The sequence below is a fragment of the Grus americana genome, chromosome Z (genome assembly GCF_028858705.1).
Source record: "Grus americana isolate bGruAme1 chromosome Z, bGruAme1.mat, whole genome shotgun sequence".
NCBI classification, from domain to species: Eukaryota; Metazoa; Chordata; class Aves; order Gruiformes; family Gruidae; genus Grus; species Grus americana.
In genome coordinates, this window is record NC_072891.1 from 35,341,724 (window position 1) to 35,364,059 (window position 22,336).

General features: G+C 39.8%; 1 protein-coding gene across 16 annotated transcripts in view; it reads right to left on the reverse strand.

Moving 5' to 3' along the window:
- Nucleotides 1–22,336, reverse strand: part of MPDZ (multiple PDZ domain crumbs cell polarity complex component) — a 100,696-nt gene that overhangs the window by 46,272 nt on the left and 32,088 nt on the right. For 13 of the 16 annotated variants that reach the window (XM_054809276.1, XM_054809274.1, XM_054809277.1 and 10 more), the window contains 11 exons: nucleotides 20,869–21,064; nucleotides 18,316–18,405; nucleotides 15,914–15,997; nucleotides 14,526–14,668; nucleotides 13,737–13,904; nucleotides 12,570–12,755; nucleotides 10,385–10,594; nucleotides 8,633–8,746; nucleotides 5,921–6,076; nucleotides 2,689–2,976; nucleotides 1,648–1,771 (listed from right to left, as the gene is read on the reverse strand). In XM_054809276.1, the coding sequence (XP_054665251.1) occupies nucleotides 1,648–1,771; nucleotides 2,689–2,976; nucleotides 5,921–6,076; nucleotides 8,633–8,746; nucleotides 10,385–10,594; nucleotides 12,570–12,755; nucleotides 13,737–13,904; nucleotides 14,526–14,668; nucleotides 15,914–15,997; nucleotides 18,316–18,405; nucleotides 20,869–21,064 (1,759 nt within the window). The remainder of the gene's footprint in view (nucleotides 1–1,647; nucleotides 1,772–2,688; nucleotides 2,977–5,920; nucleotides 6,077–8,632; nucleotides 8,747–10,384; nucleotides 10,595–12,569; nucleotides 12,756–13,736; nucleotides 13,905–14,525; nucleotides 14,669–15,913; nucleotides 15,998–18,315; nucleotides 18,406–20,868; nucleotides 21,065–22,336) is intronic. The other 3 variants (XM_054809284.1, XM_054809286.1, XM_054809282.1) reach the window with 1 other exon arrangement.

Genomic DNA, 22,336 nt, shown 5'->3' on the forward strand with positions numbered 1-22,336 from the left:
GAGCACATCACAGATGGCATTTACAGGTGCCGCCTGCCCTGGGGTGGTTCCCCCAGCATTTACACTCACATACTCCTTCCAACAACCATCTCTTGACAGATCTGCTCACACGGGTTAGTCAGTTAGATCTGAATGTAAACACAACTCTGCAACAGACTGGTCTCCATCAGAACGCAGGCAGCATACACAGAAAAGCAAACTGCCAAGGAAACAGCTGAAATGTGGTTTGAAATTCTGAACCTAACTTTGCTGCTTGGTTAAGCCAGTAACAACCAACAGTGTTACTGAGGCTAGTGTAATAGCACTTTAGAAAAACATCACCCTCAGTTTCTATGCTGACATCCTCATTACAACACATATGCAAGACTGATGTCACACTTTGAACAGCTACTGTTTCAGGTTCGAAATGCAAATGCCACTGGCGAGTTGCCAAATGAATCACACAGGACAATGGCACCTCAGCTCTTCTTGTGCGTGGGTGCTCCATCCTCTTACCTTTTAAAAATCATAACCAAAAGGTTAGAGCTCCAGCTGTGGCAGGATTTGAAGAGCTGTTGCAAGCTATGGGTGACACCATTTAAAAGGAAAAAAGAAGTGCCATTTCTCAATTGAAATAATTGATGCAGCTGCAGCTCTCAACAGCATTCACAGCTCTTGATTTAGCTCCTTTTGTAAAAACAAAAGTTAAAAGCAGTGCAGCCATATGTGTAAATTGGTCACCAGGCAGCTTCCTAGGCCAGAGCACATACAGACTAGAAGAAAAAGACTACAGTCAAAAGCCAGGAGAAAGCACTATTCACATTCATACTATGTATACATGACAGGCCAGTATTACTTTTCCCGCATGTAGTGTCTGCCAACGTGCAACACCAGAGAGTCTAAAAGGACATGCAGTTGGCCAGAAGAAACGGCTCCACCATCTTAAACCAAGGCAAATGAACACACTGGCCATGAACAGGAGGGGAGCACCTCTGCCTCCCACCACAAAGGCTCCTCCACGCCAGCTCTGGGAACTAGCCTCGGAGGACGTTATCCCCGTGCTCCCCCTCACACTTTCCAGGTCTGCACCAGAGACCAGGAGAGGACACTGAAAAATGTTTGCATCTGTTGTGCCTGTTCACTCCAAAATGTGCTTCTAGTCGGTATGCTCAGAAATACTGAGGTACTTAAGATAAAAGTACAAATAGGTAGCAAAGAAGTGAACAGTTTGTTTAGACCCTTTTGATCATCCTCAGAAAGAAAGATCATTTTGTGTTTACATACATTTGAAAGTCTAGCCTGCAACTCTGACCAAAGTGTTCTTCTAATCATTCTCATATATTTTCTCCGCTATATTACATAAATGTATAGGCATTAAAAAACAATTTATTAGAATTGTTCTGTTAACACTTAGGAATGATTAAACTCCTTTATGAAAAAAAAAATATCTCTCAGTGAGACTGGACACTTTACTTTTGTGTTCATGGTGACAGTAAATAGATCTATCGCCACCACAGCCAAACAGGGCAAGAGCAGCAAAGAATGAGTATCTTGTCATGCTTTCCCCACTAAAAGAAAAATGTTTAGTCCTTACTAATAAAACTGGAAACATGAAAAAACAGAAAGCTATGTTCCTGACCAGGTTACAAAAAAAGTTAGCTGCCTTACCTAGACTTGAATTGCCTTTTGCAATAGTGATAGTCTTCTCATAGATGTTTTTGACTGAATTTGGAGTTGTGGAACTTTCCTCCAAAGATATTGGGCATCTCTTTTGCGTTAAAAGCGCTTGATCCTAACACAAGGGAAAATAACACCAGTTCAGAATACAGATAAAAATATGATTGGACATACTGACCTCTACTCATCTTACCTTATATGAAAGCTAGGCACACAATTAATTCAGATTCCTTATACAGACATTGGAAAAGTCAGTCCAAAGATCAAACTGTCATACGTGAGGTTTTTGTTTTCATTCAGGTAATATAGCAAATCTACCACAAAGTATGCTTTTAATTTATGAACATCAGTTACACTCTTAAAATTAGTGGGATGAATTCAAGGGCTCTCCAACTCATTCACCACAGATGTCTGACAATCTGCCAGCACTGAAGTAACAAATCTTATAAGAAATTCCAGCTCTTTTAAGAATTTCTTAATAAATCATAGAAGAAAAAAGAAACACATGTCACAGTGACTGTCATATAAAGGAACATTATGTTTGCACACTGTGGCATCACAGGCTGGTCTGTGAACTGAACTGTGCAGGCTTGTGCACGCACCAGGATGCAAGCCTTTCACACCACTCCCCCTTGGCCTCGCAGGCCTGGTTTCCACTTGTGCACCTCCTCCTTGTGCCCATGCTCTGCAGAGGTTAACAGGGCATAAAAAAAGCCCCCTGCCCTGCCCATGCATATGCTGTGGTCCAGCAGTGTCTACTGCTGTGAGGTATGAGCACACTTTTATGTACCCCTGTATCACCAGTCTCTGGGAGATGACTATCTTGACACCATAAATTATCTCCTGTTTTGGTTAGGTCTAAATCTCTAAGTTTTGATGTGAGCTACCACATCTGATGGACATTTAAAATCAAAGAACTATACATGGCTGTTGGCCTGTGTCAATTTCTCTAGCAGATTCTATGGTTTAATATAGCCTTTCCATAGTTTTTTTAATTATTATTAAAAAATCCACCAAACCAACAAACTTTACTTTTCCAGTGGGATCAAGCTGTGTGGTAGTAGCGAGGCTTGTACTTAGCGCAGTTTCTGCTGTTGTCTGAGATCCAGTCCATGTTGCTTTGTTTTCACTTTCAATTTGGTTGCTATCTGAAACATCCAAAGGCAGAAGATCCTTTTTCGTAAAACCAGCTGCAGTTTCCAGGCTATTGCTCACTACGGACTTTTCCTCTTTCAGACTCTGATTCTGATCCATGTTGTACAGACTCTCATCCAATACTTGGAAAACATATGTAGCATGTAAACCTTCCTCTCCAACAGACTGTTAAACACAGGAGATAATGAACAATCAACATTCTTTTGCAGTGTAATTAAAAACTACATTTCATGCTAAAATCTTAAACAGAAATTAATCTCACAGAATTTAAACATATTTCTTATAACATCAGTGTCTTTAGTAGATGCCTACCAGCATTTTACTCTAAAATTTAACTGATGCCTCAATTTCTTGTTTTAAAATACCAGAAATCAATGAAAATAAAATTACTGCTGAAGGACAATTTCTAATTTGGTACCCATCAATAAATCTCCATTAACTTGAGCAAAGTAACCTCCATTCACACATTCTCAAACTAGACATAACTCCAGCAAGTTATAAAAATTAAAGCCTACATCCAACTGTCTTTCTCAGGTAGCAGAACTCTGCAACACCAAGGTCTTTACTTTCAAAATATTTAGCAAGCAAAGAGCAATTTCAAGCAGCTCAGACAATAAGCATGCAATCTAATCATCCATTTAACAGAGTAGAAACATATTCAGATATCCCTTCCATACAAAGAGGGAAAAGCAAATACTTGGTCAAATCTCAGCAAAAAATGAACATGGAGATTTTGAACTGTGGCAACAATGATATATGATGGTGCAGTTACAGAAGCTTAGCAGTTAGTACTTTATTGCAAGTGTATCCTGCAGTACTAGGATTAAGTTCTCTACATAAAATTTGTTCAGACTTTCAATATTCCAAGGTACTGCATTTCAAATATTTTAAGGCATTTCAATAGTCACAACCTTCTGGAAAAATTTTTCAAATATTCTCTAGCTGAGTTTTCAAAGTAAGTAATTTAAAAAACATGTGGGCCATTAGATATTAGAAAGATATATCAAGGACATAGAGGTTGGACTTAGAGGCTCTGTATCAGTACTAGGGATTTTTCTCTGACATGTAATAAATGTAGACACAAGAATGTCTACCTCCATCTGTCTTAGCTGTTACCCACCAGTCCTACTAATTCCTCTATCACTTTTCCAAAAAGTGGGGGAAACATGTTTCCTAGGATTTTAGGATATTTTGCAACATTTTGTATCAAGGGTCTTAGAATTAGTTTTTCTTATCTTTCATGAAGTACATACGTGCTTGCCCTGTCTCCAGTCATCAAAAAAGGTTCACCCGTAAATAATTGGTTTAAGTAACACATGAGAAGATAATTGACCAAAGCCTAAATATAACTAATCTGCATGACATAATCAATGAAGTAATTTCCTACCTTTTGGAGAACAGAACACCAGGACTATAATTTATTTAAATTATTTTATTAGGTTTCAAAGAAACCTGGGACATCTACTTTTAAGTCTGTTTGCATCCATTACCAAACCAGTGAAAACAAGACCTAGATCTTACTCAACATTATGCCATATGGCATATATACATATTAGAGTTGCAGCATGTGCCCATTTTTGGTTTTGTTTCACTTAAACAAAATACAATGCTGTAATTTTTTAAGACAAACACTATTTCAGGAATTTTTAATGACAGCAGCATGTGGCCTCATTAGACGATTTAAGTATTTTTTTCATCACCTGGTTTAAAAGTGACACCAAAGGCATTCAGAACATGTCAAACACCCTGCAGTCAGAAACAACTGAAATACCTCTGCATTCCTCATAGCATCTAATAGCAATTTTTAATTTTTACTGCATTTCACTTGCTTCGAAAGTCTTTTATGAACAGATTTTCTCACTAGGTTTACTTTGTGAAGTCACTCATAACTGCAGAGTATAAAATGTTACGTGATGAGAACTTAATACTCACTCTATACTGGTGCATAGAGAGGAATACTGAAAAGTCAGGACCATAATCTTTAAACAAGCATGCAAACTGAAGCCATCTTTAAGTCACTGCTGAAAATAACTTAAGACTTTCTAGAGCCTCAACGTGATATATAATGTAAATCCAGCCTCTATCTCATAAAATGCTTCTCAGTATGCAAAATGCATAATCCATTTAAGTAACAGAGTTAAACAATGCAATCTGTCCCACTGGCACAGCAGAGATGTGGTCTTCTGTGGATTAGGAGAAACCATTAGAAGATGAATACAGCTTTCCAACCAGTGCCTCGTAGGGGCTGAACATATTCCAGAAGGGATAAAGGGAGTTTCAGCAGCTCAGGTGTGGAGGAAAAAGCAGCAGCTACTCTATTCAAGACCACAGACTGCAAAATCTGGAAGAAATCCCTACAATGTTGCTTTGAAAGACGACTACTAGGAGAAGTGACATGGAAGATTCTGAATTAGCAAAATAAATCTATAGATTACCAAGAAAAAGGAGCATGAAAAACCATGGAGGGAAACTAAACACCAACTGTGATACAAACAATCAAGTCATTATGGGTATGTGACCAGCAAGAAATAAGACACTGATCTTTGTAATACTCGAAGAATTTATTTTCATTTACTGACTTTAAATAGAAAGTATAAGTAATCAGATGTTTGATAGATATATATATATATTTACTTTTAATTACAGTATCATTACGAACATTTCATTCTAGAATAAAGTAAATGAATTAGCAAACATACTAACTACGAAGCATAAAAGCAAAGCTTAGGATGAAAACTTACTCTTGCTTTTCATACCTACAACACTGTAGAATAATGCAGTTATTTTGTGTTACCACTCTTTACTATGCTCTAATGTAATAACAAGTTTTTGTAACAGACTGCTCACCACAGCTTTAACACTACAAACATCTTACCAAACTTCTTCTGGCTATACAAAACACAAATCCAAGCTTTCAACCTTCTAGCTGCATCTCTCTTCAACACAGATGTCTGAAAGACATCAGCATAATCCTAAGCAAAACCGCACTTCAATCTGGTAACAAATAGTATGGTTTGAACCAAGATGACATAAAGCATTTATATCTAGTAACAGTCTTCCCACACTTATAATTAAAGTTTGTCATCAATAAAACCATCCTCCTTTTTACCTTGGTAGTTGACAATTGAAGACAGGTGTAGGTCAGCTCATCATTACAGGCAGTGCTATGCAGACCTACCATTGAAGACTGATAGACGTCATCCTCTAGAGAATACTGTGATTCAAATGTGAACTCATCCGACTGATCTGCCTCGCTGGAGTCCACCTAACAACAAAAGCAATTCAATCAGACAGGCTATCTGTTACCTTCACACCACATAAGCCCTGAACACATGCACCTCATCCGCTACATACTGACTGGCACTTTCCTTCTTTTTTTTTTCTTTCTCCTTCCATGTTTTACAGTGAAGTTATATTTGCACAGCACAGTAGGAAAAATTTCTGTTTCCAGTTAGAATTCATGTCACTACATCTTCAGAGGTTGCAAAGAATATCTGAAGTAAAGTGAGAGTCTCAACTGGAATGAGTTGCGGAAGCAGGCTGATGCCTGTTAATAGAAGTACGAGGTGTTGGGAGAATTCTGCTGTACTCCCTAGTGTCAAAATTTTTATTTGTTTACGGGTTTTTTTGTTTGGTTGGGTTTTTTTTAATTTTCTTTTACAAGAATTAGCACTGAAGAAATAATGAGCTTCAATTACTGCCACCTGTCAGGAATGTTCACTCCATGCAACTTCTTAAGTTTGGTTATTTTTAAAAGAGTACAAAAATAATCTTTAGGAAACTGCAGTGCTTTCCAATACATTTATAAGAAACATTTATGACATGATATTTTACGATTTCCAAAATATTTTACATTGGATAACAAGATTAATATGGACAATTCTCCTGTCTTACAAGAGAAATAAAATTTTAAAAAGAGTTCCAGATATGGAGATGGGCAGTAATTTTTTGCTTTTTTTTCTTCTTAAATGAAACATTTGTTTTTCAAGACTCATCTACTTTCAAATACTAGAGTAAGATTAAGTCCTAAAAGACTTAATTTATGGTGTTTCACATACTACATTTTTACTGTAATTGCATCTCCCCTGGCAGAGCTCAAGAAAGCAGTGTATGCTAACAAAAATGATCAGTGAGTTCAGAGCCATGACCATACCATGAACTTGTGTTGAAGCAGCCAAATGCACCCATCTGCAGAGATGGGATCTAAGTGTTGTTTTTCGGTCTTTGTGGTTAATCATACTATGAATTCATTATGTCAGATTCATAATAGCAACAATGTGCAGTGATTCACCATATTGATTCCTTTTTGGGGTACAAATGATCCATTTTTTATTGTATAAACCTTGAAGACTTAATAGCTAATTCAAACTGTTCCTTTAGTGTATCTTACTCTCAGCCTGTCTTCTGGAAAATGCAGACTAGCGTTACCGAAGCTATGCCCTAAAAAAAAATATTGTGAAACACAGGGACAGACCTGTAGAATCTGAGTGTAGATTTATCTATGATAAACAGTATCTCATGAGTGTACTCTGCAAAGACATCTTCAACTGGGTGACTGCATATTCCTTTTTTGCACATTTAATTAGACAGTTGACAGAGCTGACAATTTAACCATATTATTATCTGCCATATATTTTCATTCTTCTTTCATAATTTTTTTTTATACATCACAGATAGAAGTCCAATTTTTAAATACTTAGGTTTTAATCTGATATTTTCAACACATCTTTAATTACAGGATATTTACAATATATAACCTGGCTTCTTCATACTTCCTCTCAAGGAACAGAATAAGGCAAATCCTATTATTAGTACTTACCGTACCACCAAGGTAACAAAGTGCAGAAGAAAAAACAAGCAATCTTATTTCAAAGAAAGTTATTAAAACCAGCTTGTCATTTGCAAATCTGAAAAAATAGCAAACATACTGGATGGAATCAGTAATTCGGAGATTTTTGCCTTGGAAGAATCCATTTCAGGTTTCTGTTTGGTTTTGGGTTTTTTCTAATGAATTAAGTTCTGGTGTTTAGTAGAAACTGCTTCCCTACTAATGTCCCTAGAAAATGAGGGCTAAATAATTTCAATATCAGGCCCAGATAAGTACAAATAACCATGAGAAGAAACACTGAGAATATATTTATATTTTGGGTTTGGATGTTTTGGAGTTTTTTTTTCCTAGAGTCCTAATTCCTTTCTCTTTTTCATCTGAGTTCTTATTGCTAACTTCTGGGCTATGTAAGGCACTGAACGCTCAGGTAAACCACATTGTTTGCACAAGTGAACAGCTTTTGACCTTGCAAATCTCATAATCACTGATTGATGCTGAAGGCTAAAGAATACTATTAAGAGTAAGCATTGGCAGCTTTTGAAGACAGACAACATTCCTTTTAAGGCTGGCTTACATGCAAAAAGAGAGTTCCAAAAACTTTTCAAGGTAGAGAAGTGATGTATTATGCTATATAGGTGAAGAGATTTATTACAAAATAAGCACATGAACATTTCTCTACACAAAGTGAGACTTTCAAAGGGATACTCAGTGCATGCAAAGAGAAGTGGGTAGTCATGCACTTTTGAAAATCCCAGCAAAATATTTTCCTTTTACCCCAGCAACTAAAATATCATAGGCCACATTCACAGTTCATGCAAACAGCCAAAATCTCCAGATGCCAGTTTCTACCATGTGGGGATCCACCCTAACTATGGTGGATGAGTAATGTGGTGACAGTAAACACCAAAAAATAAGCATGAACAATGACAAAACCGCCCCTCTCATTACAAAATGCAAAGACTTAAGAAATCTTTGGTAAGTTGGGCCACTAACCAGAGCCAGCTCAGCATGGAAGAGGGCTGCATCAGCTGGCCCCTCCTCAAGTGACTGGGCAGTGTAGAAAAAGCAATCTTCCTTAGCAGAGACATAGCCCTCCTCTGGTGAAAGCTGCAGAAAGAACGAAGCTCTGAGTTGGATGAATGGGCAGGACACAGGGCGTGCAGAGTGCATTATGTGTGGGGGTTGAGAGGCAAATGAATTCCAAATGCAGCAAAGAGTTCACTTCAATCACAGTCACGGTGTTGGGTAGGTAAAGAGATAAATATTAATTTTTTTTCAAATTTACCTGAATTGATTCAGCTTCATATCTCATTTTACATCCCCAAGTAATGAAAAAGGCCTATCCAGCTATACCACAGAGCCCACAGCTTAGTCTAAACTCACTTTCAATTTCTGCTCTTATTAAACATATACTAAAATTCTCATCAGAGCTGCCACCAGGGAAAGACCCTAACAGCAGAGGCCTTTACAACCTTGCTAGCCGCAGAGCAATCTTGTTAGCAGGCAGAAAGTCTGCATCCACTGTCTGTGTTTTAAAATTGTATCTGCTGGGGGAACAGCTTCAAGATGACAAGCCATAATTCTGACTATAAACCAGTATTTTTTTCCAATGTAATTTCATTGCTAAGTGCAGTCATCCAGTACTGCAAAAAAGCCAGTGATTATTCAAAATGTTTAATTAATTGGCAAGCATAATACATGAAATATTAAAGTGCAAATGCTGAATGTTTACAAAATGCTGGGAACAGAAACAAACTCCCCATGCATTTTCTCTTTTAGAGTAACATCTTCTTAAGTATGAAAATGTTGATTTGCAAGACCTTTTAGGGTGTAACGCAGTCTCCACTACAAAAAAAGAATTTAACAAAGCAAGTTAGAAAAGTACCCTATTATTATGAAAAGGAAAGTTTGTAGTAACTTAAACATCAGCCATTCCCTCCAACCCTCTCCACAAAGACCCATGAAGAACAAAAATTTGTTATCTGCATCCACAAGGATTACAAGATTGTCATTTCACGAAAAGCAAAAGTGAACCCCAAAGATTGCACTTTGGCTCACCAATACAGTAAAAGGTATCTTCTTTGTATGTATCTACTGATGCCATTCTACTGATCTGAATTTTACAGACCAGGGACACTAGTCCACTAGCATCCTTACTGACATGCTATCTTGGTAACCCTAAGTCTCCTTCAACCTCATTCTTCTCATTGTTACAGACTACCTTCTAAAGTCAAGCCTGAAATTATTTATGGCTATACTAAAATAACCAGTTTTAGGTACCTGAACTGCAGACTACTCACCATACTTTGAGCACAAAGTGCACAGTCTAAATACAAAGACTGCATATGTACTATACCTTGCAAAGCAAAGGCATAGGCAAATTCCAGGCAAACCGCAAAAAACTGACTTTATGTCACTATCTCACACATTCAGAGAACCTTGTAAAGTGTACAAAATTATGCCTGGCAACATGTAGCCCTGAAAGACTCTACTGGTTGCAAGATGCTTCGCTGTTTTCTCAGCTGCAAGACAGGTGTGCTAGGTCCTGCAATGACTCCACCAGTCATACACTACACAGGCCACTCCTACATACAAGGAGATACAGGACTCTGTTACAGACAGTTTCTGCATGTTTTGAGCCACCTGGTTGTACACCAAAGCACACAAAGTGTATGCAGAAGTCAGGATCATCATGTACCAGCTTAAAGGACAAGAAAAGTATCCATTGAATTCCCAAATCCTTACAGGCAGTGGTTTGGCAACTCCTATTTTAACTGTTCCTGCTGGGGCTCCTTTCAGTGCTTGTACCGCTTCCTCCAGGCTGCCATTCTCCAAGTTGATATCATTGACAAACATAAGCCGATCTCCAGGAAGAAGTCTCCCATCTTGCTCGGCCACACCCCCAGGAACTAATGAGCGAATCACAATCACGGTGTTTGCTGGATCAACAGGATCCTAATTAAATAAAAGGAAGAAAAACATTTCATTTTATTTACTGTTTTATGTCTTGAGAAGCTAATTTTTATGCAGTTGGGTTACTAAAAATGGGAGCTCTGCTCCAGATAAACCCTCAGCAGGAACATATCCTCCTGTCCATACTGCCCCTATGTTCAGACTTCCACCTATTTTTCATTCTTAAATGTGAAAAATGTTACTCCTTTCTAGGTGATGTCCCATCATACATCTTCGGCATAAAACACTGCTAAATTGCAGAGAGCTGTTCATACTGTAAGGAGTAATTAGACACCAGGAATTCAAATACTTCCTACTGCAATGACAGCGTTGCAGACTTCATCCTGCCTTACACTCAGTGGTCTGGGAATACAGATGGGCAGTGCAGCTTGGGGCAAAGTTAATAGGCGCACTCTGGCAGAACAAAGGGCTTATTTTCAATAACTCTTATACTTCATGGCACCAGACCATGCCCAGCTGAGAAAGCACTTTTTAAGAGGCAAGTCTTTGTGTGTGCCTAATTAAACACTTTATGGGAAAATACCAATACAGCACGCTAATCAACAAGACACAACAAAGTGGCATTTGCTTTAAAAAAAGGAAACTGCTTTGAAGTTCCCATCCTTCAACATACTGATTTTTATAAAAACACCAGCATCAAACACTCAGAACAGGACGTGTGCACACACACACCTGATTCTTACAGAATTACATTCACAAGGAACATCATTACATGTTAATACTTCCAACACATGGCAATTCACTTGAGTGCACACACAGAAAAAAAAATGAGCAAGGTAAGAATGTATCAGCTTTACTGATAGGAAAAGGAAGAGAAAAGCAAACATCTACATACTGGCGTGCAAACGTAACAAGTTTCCATGCAAGATGTACATCTGAAAGGACATAACACTATCAAGGCAGCAACCAAAACCACAGGACTTGGAGGCTGATGAAAGCTAGCATGAGAGAGGGGCATGGAGGGAGGGAGGGAAGGACACCAAGATGGTGTCCTTCATGGCAGTTAATGCAGTAAGAATGCCACAGAGCAATAAAACATTTCACAAGTTTTCAAAAAACAGATACTTGACTATGCCTTCATTCTTCAGATTATTACACTACACTGCTCTTCACCTTTGTCAGTGTGCAAATGCAAAATACTACTGAGGTACAGATTAATTCTAAGCAGTGCCCTGTGGGCATAACTTCCACCTGGAATTCATATACTCTTAGGGATAAGATCCAGCAGAGAGCTGGGAGGAGACTGGGTCCTGCAGCACCACCAAACAGTTGGGCAAAAGCCTACACTGACCGCAGGGAGAAATTACTTGACTTTGAACAGATTAAAAATTATCCACTGTGACAACTGTGAACAGGAGGAACATTTGTTCTGGGATCCTGACCAAGTGCAGGCAGGAGACAGACAGCGAGCTGTTCATCAGGACACACCAAAAATCAAAGCTTGACATATCCAGGAATTTTGAAGTCAAATACAAAATGAATGGGGTCTTTAGACACATCCTGGACAGACAGCAGCTAAGCAAGTGATTTCAGAATTGCAGTTCTAGATTTTAGTAAATCCTGCTTTAAGCACCTAAGTCCTTTATTGGCTCTTGCCCTAAGCACTTCACTGCAGGTGCAAAATACATGGCTAAATGCCTGAATATTCTGACTGCATCATTTATTGCCCCTGGGGCACCAGCAGATGAGCTTTCTGAAGACTCTAGTATATTACGGATTATCTATTTTTCTGGACCAGTATTACCATTATCATGAGAACCTGTAGCCTTAATACAGTAAGAGGAATAAGTAATGTAACTAGTGGGATGCCCACCAGTAGTGACATCCATTTAGCTTTACTGTATTGCTTCGTTTCCACTAACATTTACGCTTAAAATACATGTTTAGATCATATTGCGAGATCCAAACAATACGAAGTATTTTGTCCTCTACTCAAATAAAGGAATGCAGAAGTTACCTGGTAGTCCAATATGCTAAATCCAAGTCCTATACTCCCCTTCTCCAACTCAATGTGCTGTACTTCTGTTTCCCACATCGCCAAAGATGAGCTTTGCTCCTCTCCCTTACGATGACCCTCAGCAGCTATTTCCAAAGATGCTCCTTCCGTGTCCGAGGAGCTAATGAATCCAAGTTCTACATGAGCCTGAGGAAAACAGTGAATAATCACCAATAAAATTTAAATATTTGTGAATCTGCAGAGATAAAATTCTGTGCACAAAGAAGAATTTAAAAGCGGAATGAATTTTCTCCTAATACAGAAAGTGCAAACACTCAGCAGAGTTAACAAGTGAGTCTGATAAACCTAGCACAGAATTCACACTTCCTTCCAACAAAATAGCTATGCTGCAAGTATACGGAAGTACTCACTGGAAAAAAATGTACAAAATGGAGTTTCTGTCAGACTAAAAACTTCAGAAAATTTCATTAATTCATGTATTCAAATATACAGGAAATATCTGTTATTAAACGGTATGTCTAAAAATATGCCTTGCTCTAAACATAGTAGCACTGGTAGGAGTCAGAACATTTAAAAAGAGAAATAGACACACACACATACATACACACACGTATATGTTTTCCTCTTCCCTTGGTTTCATAGAAAAGCTTAGCAACAATAAGCTGAATTTGGTGCCTTGCCCAGAACTCAGAATTAATTGTGTCTCTTTTCATAGAAATGCTATTGCTTTGTATACTATATGGCAGACCATTCCTACATGTTTAGCACATCAGGCTGCCCAAAGCTTTGCACTTACGAGTAACAGAAGTGTGTCTCCAGTGAATGCACACGCAGTTCCGCACAATGCAAACCCAGAAAGCAAAGTTCAAAACCAGATTAAACATATTCAGATTCTAAAGAACACGCAGTTTGCCATAACCCCACAGCCCACCTGCAGAACAGGTGTATAGACCTGTGTACCAGAGTATTTCTGCCCATGACCTACCAGGACTGACATCTTCTGGTTGGACTAAAGTACGGTTAATGAATATAATTTGCCTCTTTCTATTTATCTGGTTCCAAGTCCTGAAATATTAAAATGTATTTCTAATCTTGTACATGAACTTTATATGGGTTTTTTCTCTAGTAAAAGGTCATTTTCTCAGCGATTTTTTTAAGACAAAATACCTTTTCTGTGAGCTGAACCTCAGATAAACTTAGACTCTCCAGTACTTCTGGGTGAGTGATGGGGGGAGCTACTGGACGACAGCATACCATTGTCACCTTAATAGGCAGTTCTTTCAAGATATTGACCACATCCTTGTGGTTTTCTCCAAGCAAAGAGATCTCATTCACCTCAATAAATAAAGAATACATAGTGTTTAGAAGTACGATGAACAAAAATGGGTAAAATAAGAAGCCCAACCCACTAATCACCTGATTTAAAAACAAAAAACAAAAACAACAAGCAAATGGACATTGTAAACTCTTAATTTCTACTCAATTTGCTGCTCAGAATCAGCACCAAGATAAGTTTTGAACTGAATGGATAGTCTCACAAATTGCATGACACCACCCTACAAACATCACATACTATGTCACTTCATGTTTCTTGCATTCATGCGAATGCAATTCACATTTTAATTCTAAGAAAATTATTTAGTAAAGTAAACAGCTGTTTAGTCCCTTCACCATGTAGTGATATTCCTATGAAATCTCAATGCTTTTGCTAGGTATTCTTTTTCGGTGACCTTGAACCGTATCTGAAAAATCAGCTATCAGTTGAGAAATGCATGTAAGCATAGGCATTCACATAAATATGTGTAAGTACATATGAAGTGACTGCTCAAGCACTTCTGGTTACAGCTGGTATGCAGTTAGATATGCTACAATCCCAAGTCATAACCTGTAAGAAGCAAGTCATTGCTAAAAAATCTTATTGAATGCAGACTAAGATAATGTAGTACTTTTCCTTACTTCCAGGAGCTCATCTCCACTGAACAGCTTGCCGCTTCGTCCAACTGGCCCCTCTGGTAAGATAGATCTGATGAAATGATGTCCCACTGTAGCTTCAAGACTTATCCCTAACCCACTGCTTTCACTAAATTTGTTAACTACAGCTACCTAAAATAAGATTAAGAAATGGTTAGTTTTGACATATTTACAGCTGTACCTGTTACTTTTCATTTCAATTTACATACAATGAGGTGAATATTCCAGAAATGAGAAGCCAGAAATATTGTCATGTGTAATGCAGACTTTTAGACTGCAAAAGCATCCAAAGCTTAGGATTTTCAACAATAGTGAGGGAAATAACAACTGCAGCTTAAAAGAAAGAATCCAACTTTAACTTCCCAGTAAGATGAAAAGCGCTGAGAAGGGAAAGCAAATACCAGATAAAAACTAAAATCTGCAGGGCACCTTTAGTGAAAGTTATACAACCACAAAATAGTAAACTAGTCTGGAAAGGAAACTACCATTACAGATTCACGAAGTATTATTCAGGAACCACAACAGACCAAACACCCTGACTGAAGTAACGTGACTATGCTGCCTCAGGGATGTGGACAGGAAGTCAGTATCACAGACCTATTCTTTTACCTGCCTTTACATGGTGTTTCAGACTCTCACGCAAGAACAAAAAGAAAAGCCTCTTAAGCACAGAAACTGAAACACAGCCCAATCCCACATGATCTATGCCAGACGGCAGAGAGGCTTGGCATTGCATTTGTGTAAAAATGTGACAAATGCTTGGATTAGGACACAGTCAGGTAAAAACTGAAACTCTTATCACATACCATTCCAGCATAAACATGTGGGAACTGTGTATGACAACAGTATATCTAATAACATATACTTTTGCAGAGACTTCAGCTCTGGCATATAATTTTGAAATAACATCCTAAACTCAGATACTGCTTTTCAACTCTATCTACAGTAGATGTCCTATGCATTATTTAGATCATTATATCAAACAATTCATTCAGCATGCAGAATAAGTAGGACATTTCAAGCACTAGCTTCAAATTCTGGCTAATGAAGGGAGCTTTGAAGTTCACCTTAAATATAATTTTTTTCTCTGATACAAATTTATCCTCTTGAAGGTAAGAAATTTGTTAAACAATACTTATAGGCACAGTAACCTAAGAAGCCTGTGATTATTTTGCTAAAATCAATACAGAAAAACAGATATCTATATTTAAAATTCATCATAAAAATAAAATAATGTCAACAAATTAAGAAGGATATGTATGATTTTTAGAAATAAAGGAACAAATTCAATAGAAACATATTTATATCTGTATGTCAGCAACATAATAGGTGGACACATCAAAGGGCATTGAGTAATATTAATCAAAGTTTACCTACCACTATTTCATAATTTGAACCCATAATCCTCTGCCACTTTGCCTTTGTAGCTTCTTCTTCTGTAGGAGTTAGCTGGAAATCTGAAAGTAATGTCCGAGATTACTGTGACAAAAAGTAAAACGTCCTGTCTACTCCTATAACTGATAAAGTATATGGACCATGCAAGACTACATAACCTTCCTGTGATGCCAGCACTCTCCTAAATATGACTAAAAACTTGACATGATTTGTCTCACCAGGTTTGGGTTTACCAGGCTGATACATGATACCGCATACTGATCCTTTTGGACAGATCCTGCATTTTACAGAGAGTGTCCAAGGACAGTTTTCAAACAAAATTTGGAGGTTTTGTACTTTCAAAAGTATGAGCACAACTGCAAAAGATTTATTGAAACTGTAGGCCCTAGAGGACAGTGAGAGAATTTAAGTCCTAGGTATTTTTTTTTTGTTGTTCACAGATGTGCACACATAGAATGAGAAATAATCCTAACAGTTAAAGAGCAGAAATGAAATTGGAAGGGAAGGAGGGGAGAAAAGTAATGATGCTGTGAAAAATACAATGACAGGCTAAGCAGCAAACTGCAGCAACTCTTGATTGAGAGTTTATCTGCAAACTGAAAAAACAAAGAAATGCTTTCCTCCTGCTCATTTTCCCCTCATTCACACTGTTTAGATTCTAGAGCAGGAAACAATAAAAATCAGTATTTAGAGACAACAGTCAGCAAACACAGGACCCTGCATATTAAAGATCCATGGTCTGTGCTGTGCCCACATTAAGTTTCAAAATAAACTCTTCAGATCTGAATGCTCATCACAAGCGAACACTAGTCTTCATTACAAGATTAAGGTCCCAGCTCCCACTGACTTTTAGTAATGTCCTAGTTTCAGCTGAGATAGAGTTAATTTTCTTCATAGTAGCTAGCAGGGAGCTATGATTTGTGCTGAAAACAGTGTTGACAATATAGAGATGCTTCGGTTACACAGAGGTGCTTTTGTTGTTGCTGAGCAATGCTTACACAGAGCCAAGGCCTTTTCCGCTTCTCATGCCACCCCACCAGCAGTAGGCTGGGGGTGCACAAGGAGTTGGGACAGGACACAGCTGGGACAGCTGACCCCAGCTGGCCAAAGGGACATTCCATACCATATGACATGGTGTTCAGCATATAAGGGGCTGGGGGAAGAGGAAGGAAGGGGGGGACAGTCCGAGTGATGGCGTTTGTCTTCCCAAGCAACCATTACACATGACGGAGCCCTGCTTTCCTGGAGATGGCTGAACACCTGCCTGCCCATGGGAAGTGGGGAATGAACTCCTTGCTTTGCTTTGCTTGTGTGCGTGGCTTTTGCTTTACCTATTAAACTGTCTTTACCTCAACCCACGAGTTTTCTCACTTTCACTCTTCCGACTCTCTCCCCCATCCCGCCGCGGGGGGGAGCGAGCGAGCTGCTGTGTGGGGCTCAGCTGCCGGCTGGGGTAAAACCACAATCAGTAACAATTTAAAGTGACTAACAGCCTCGGACAGTGTTTTAAATCTAACTCAGAGACATTACTAAAAGCAAAGCCAGGTGTTGTGTGCCATTCAAATATGACAACACTTTCCCCAAAGCACAGACTTTGCAGTATCTGAAAGAAAGGTGTTAAAAAAGAAATTCTTCAGCTATCCAGGATAATGGAAAGCACGACTTACGGAAAGATACATATTACAGAACACATATGGGAGATGCTTTTCAGTTCCCCTCTAGCTCTGGAAGCAGGAAAATGTTAGAAAGCACATCAAGTGCTGTCTCAATCTGGAAAACATAGGACTTCTGAAATGCAGCACAGTGCCCTAACAGCTCAAGAGGGAAAGGAAAATATCCATTAGACAATAAGAATTTCCACAAAGACTATGGGAAACAATCAGAGCATATCAGTACACCGGAACTGACTGAATTTCAAACATTATCAGAGAACACAGACTTAAATGAATACAAGCTCGGGAATTTGTGAAAACAAAATTTATCAGAAGAGGCAGAAGTTCTTAAGTGCAATTGTGCAGCTGGGCAGCTGCAGGTAGCTAGAAAGACAAACCACGTTGGGGAATGAGGAGGGAAAAAGTTTAATACACAACAGACTAAAAAGAGCAGAAATACAGAAGCAGACTGAGAAGAGGACTTAGCATGTACCAAAAGCAGAGTGCTTCGTGTGACATCTTTGACACATAATTATTTTCAGAGACATACAGTAGTCAATGATCTTACAGCACTCAAGAGTACATGCTTACGTATGTGATTACTTTCACTTTCTAGCTGTACCTCAGCTACACAGCACACAGGAGATGGAAAGGCACACAAAATACCTGATCTTTGTGAAGCACACCCAAGTGCATTTTCACAGAATAAAATATTAAACGTTGCAAACCTGTTTCCTGTTGTTTCACATCCTCTCCAGTATTTACCACACTGGCACTGCAGGGCAGTGATGGAGATCCCTGTTCTGTTTCACTGTTATCTGAAAAAAAGAAGCAGCAGCCTTTTCAGCTTTTTTATGTGTTGTAATATTCATCAAGATCACAGGCATGCCTCAGGGCACTGACTCTCTCTTCCCCTGGACTTCAGAGGATTCATATTTGGCAAATGGAATGTGGCATAAGAGGCCCAGAAGAAATGCCATATTTTGAAGACATTTTGTCTTCTGCTCATGTTTTGCCTTCTACAGTCAATTTTTCAATGAAACAAGAAAAAAAATCACAACTATCAGTAGCTGCACATCTATGACTGAATGAAAAGTAACTGGAAAACGTGTAACTTTCTTTAGCACCCTTGTATTACCTCTTTTTTTCCCTTCTCCCCCTTCTTTCCCTTGTGCAATTCAGGAAGCTGACCCTGAAAAATGAAAATGCTACAGACTTGGAGACCTGCATATCCAACAGGCTTTTCACTTGTAGAAAGCATCGCCTACCACAGAGTTCTTTTAGCTATGTTGCTGGCTGTCAGCTGTCTTGAATACCAATAGGCTGGCGAAACAGCACTTTCTGAGCATTTCCTCTGTAATTTTTGCTAAAGGTGGGAATGAGAGGACGCCACACAGATAACATACTACTGGGTCTTTCAAAGTCTTGTGTGAGGTGGGGATAATGCCTCCATCAATGAGTTGTGACATACTTCTGCTGACACCAACCTATAACACAAGTAGCTGAAAAATACCTGTGCACCCAGCCTCTGTGCAGATACTCTGTTCAAACACACTGACTTTCAAGATCTGGCACATATACTTCAAGATGTGCGCAGTATAAGATTAAGCTTCACTAATCTCATCTCGGCAGCCAAAAATTAATATTGGTCATCGGCTTCTGAACTTTGTACACATATATAATTAATGCTCTATCAGATTATTAATAACCTCTAGATATAGATCATTCCTCTCATACCTTGAGGTTGTGACACTGACACACAAGGGTGAAATGAACTGAGACTTGCTTTTGCTCATTGTGGAGAGTATCTCTTTGCTTGCTCTTGAATGCAGCTCTCACTCTAGAGCACTGTGTTGCATGGCAAGGGTTTGGGGGGGGGGGGGCTATAGGGGTGGCTTCTGTGAGAAGCTGCTAGAAGCTTCCCCCTGTGTCTGATAGAGCCAATGCCAGATGGCTCCAAGATGAACCCGCCGCTGGCCAAGGCCAAGCCAATCAGCACCTCTCTGATAACATATTTAAGAAGGGAAAAAAACAAGTTAGAGGGAGCTTTCGCAGCTGGAGAGAGGAGTGAGAAGATGTAAGAAACTCTGCAGACAACAAGGTCAGTGCAGAAGGAGGGGGAGGAGGTGCTCCAGGCGCCAGAGCAGAGATCCCCCTGCAGCCCATGGTGAAGACCATGGTGAAGCAGGCTGTCCCCCTGCAGCCCATGGAGGAAGGATGAGGGGGTGTAGAGATTCCACCTGCAGCCCGTGGAGGACCCCACACCGGAGCAGGTGGAGGCACCTGAAGGAAGCTGTGGCCCATGGGAAGCCCACGCTGGAGCAAGCTCCTGGCAGGACCTGTGGACCTGTGGAGAGAGGAGCCCACGCCAGAGCAGCTTTGCTGGCAGGACTTGTGACCCCGTGGGGGACCCCACGCTGGAGCAGTTTGTTCCTGAAGGTCTGCACCCCGTGGGAGAGGCCCACGCTGGAGCAGTTCGTGAAGGACTGTAGCCCGTGGGAGAGACTCATGTTGGAGAAGTTCGTGAAGGACTGTCTCCCGTGAGAGGGACTTCATGCTGGAGCAGGGGAACGATGAGAGGAGTCCTCCCCCTGAGGAGGAAGATGCGGCAGAAACAACGTGTGATGAACTGACCATAATCCCCATCCACCGTCCCCCTGTGTCGCTGAGGGGGGCGGAGGTTGAAGCCGGGAGTGAAGTTGAGCCCGGGAAGATGGGAGGGGTGGGGGGAGGTGTTTTAAGATTTGATTTTATTTCTCATTGCTCTACTCTGTTTTGCTTAGTAATAGATTAGATGAATCTCCTCTCAGTTCAGTCTGTTTTGCTCATGACGATAATTAGTGAATGATCTCTCCCTGTCCTTATCTCGACCCACAAGCTTTTCGTTGTACTTTTTCTCCCGTCTAGTGAATAAGGGGAGTGATAGAGCGGCTCTGGTGGGCACGTGGCCCCCAGCCAGGGTCAACCCACCACAAGCACGAATAAAATATTTACTGCCTTCTTACCATTTGAAGATTTGCAGGATCAAAGTCTTGAAGCAATTCAGCCAGAAATGCAATGCAGTGCAGAGCTTTCAACACTCACTTTGAAAATATAGCAAATAATACCATTGTGTCTAAAAGATTAATCAAACCACAGTAGACCAAATTCTCCCCTCGTGTACAGCAGCTCCACCACCAGTAATAGCTACCCAGAATAAAGCTGGTCCATTTTATTTCCAGATTGCAATTGAGAAGAAAAATATTACAAGCCAACTTTAAAGCAAAGCCAGTTTTAATTACCTTTGGTTGTGCTACTATCCATTGTGTGGAACACTAAGTCCTTTTCAACAGCAGCACTGAAGTCCTCCTGAGGCTGAATGTGAGTTTCCTGCTTAAGCCCTCTTCTGATCAAAGTGAGCTGGACTGTTTGTCCCGTGTGCCGCAAAACATCAACTGCTTGCTGATTAGTAAAACCTTGAAGATTTGTTCCATCCACCTACATGATTAAGAAGCTTTTCAGCCCACAAGACAACATCCGGAAAAAAAAAATGTCCAGGGGAACATAATATGCTGAGCTCTCAGCATCTGTTAGCCTAAGTACAAAGCAAGTGGAAGGACAAGAACAAAAACCTGGACGACTTAGCAACATCAGATACACTAAGCACTTTCACTGCAGTACCCCACAGCTACGTAATCACCAGTACCACAGCAAAGCGGGGAGAAGTGCTTTGTGTGCCCACCACGGTGGGGCCAGGCAGATCTGCTCTGCGAGGTGGGAGAAGACACAGCACATGCTGTGCAGCCTGCCTGCTTGACCTCTCCAGCCATCCCCACCTCTGAGGAGAAAATAGTGGGTGCATAAACCAACACAGACATGGCCAGGAGAGCTGGGGAGGGGAGGGTGAGGAGAGATGCACCTGTGCACTGTGGCAGGAAGAACTACAGAGCACAGCCGTTCTGAGGCCACATAACACCAGACACAGTGAAGTCTACTACTGAACACTGTGAAGTCCAATTTCCCAATCAAACATTGTCCCAGCCAGCCAGGTGTTATCTCTGGTGCATCATTTTCATATTTTAAAGAACAAGATTTTGGCCCCTTCCATTTGAAGCTTCCCTATTACCTCATTAACTCAGGGTTTTTTCTGAAACTCAAGACTTTGGTATTGCCCAATTTCATCCTATTGTCCCCAGTACACGCCACCTTTTATTCTTCTTCTCCCCACAAACTCCATATTATCCTATTCTTTCTCCATCTTGCCCCTAAGTACTTTTAATTTCTGAAATACTTCCAACAATGCCTTGGCCCCTGTAGTTGTTTCAGTCTGTCTATACGACACACATATTCCATTATTTTAATTTCTTCTGCATGAAGAGTGACTCCCCCTGGACCCTTAATCATTTTGTTGCCCTTCTCTGAACTTCTTCCAACTCTGGCGCTCTTCTAAATATAAAGTAATTAAAAAATGAGCTGGGGTTATTTAATTTTTCTTGCACACTTCAGCAAACCATATTGTAACAATGTTTATTATTCTTTTGTCCCAGGTCACTGAAATCTTTTTTCTCCTTCTGCATCTGCAGTAGGAGAAGAAATTAAACTTTGGAATAATCAGTTTTAGCCATTTGTACTCAGCATTTAAATCATAAAAATCATATACACTTCTCCATACAAACATGCAGACACATTTGTACTTGGAGAGAAACCGTATCTTGCTCTTAGTGCTGCCTTCACACAATGCACGATCAGATCTATGACAGACACAAAACC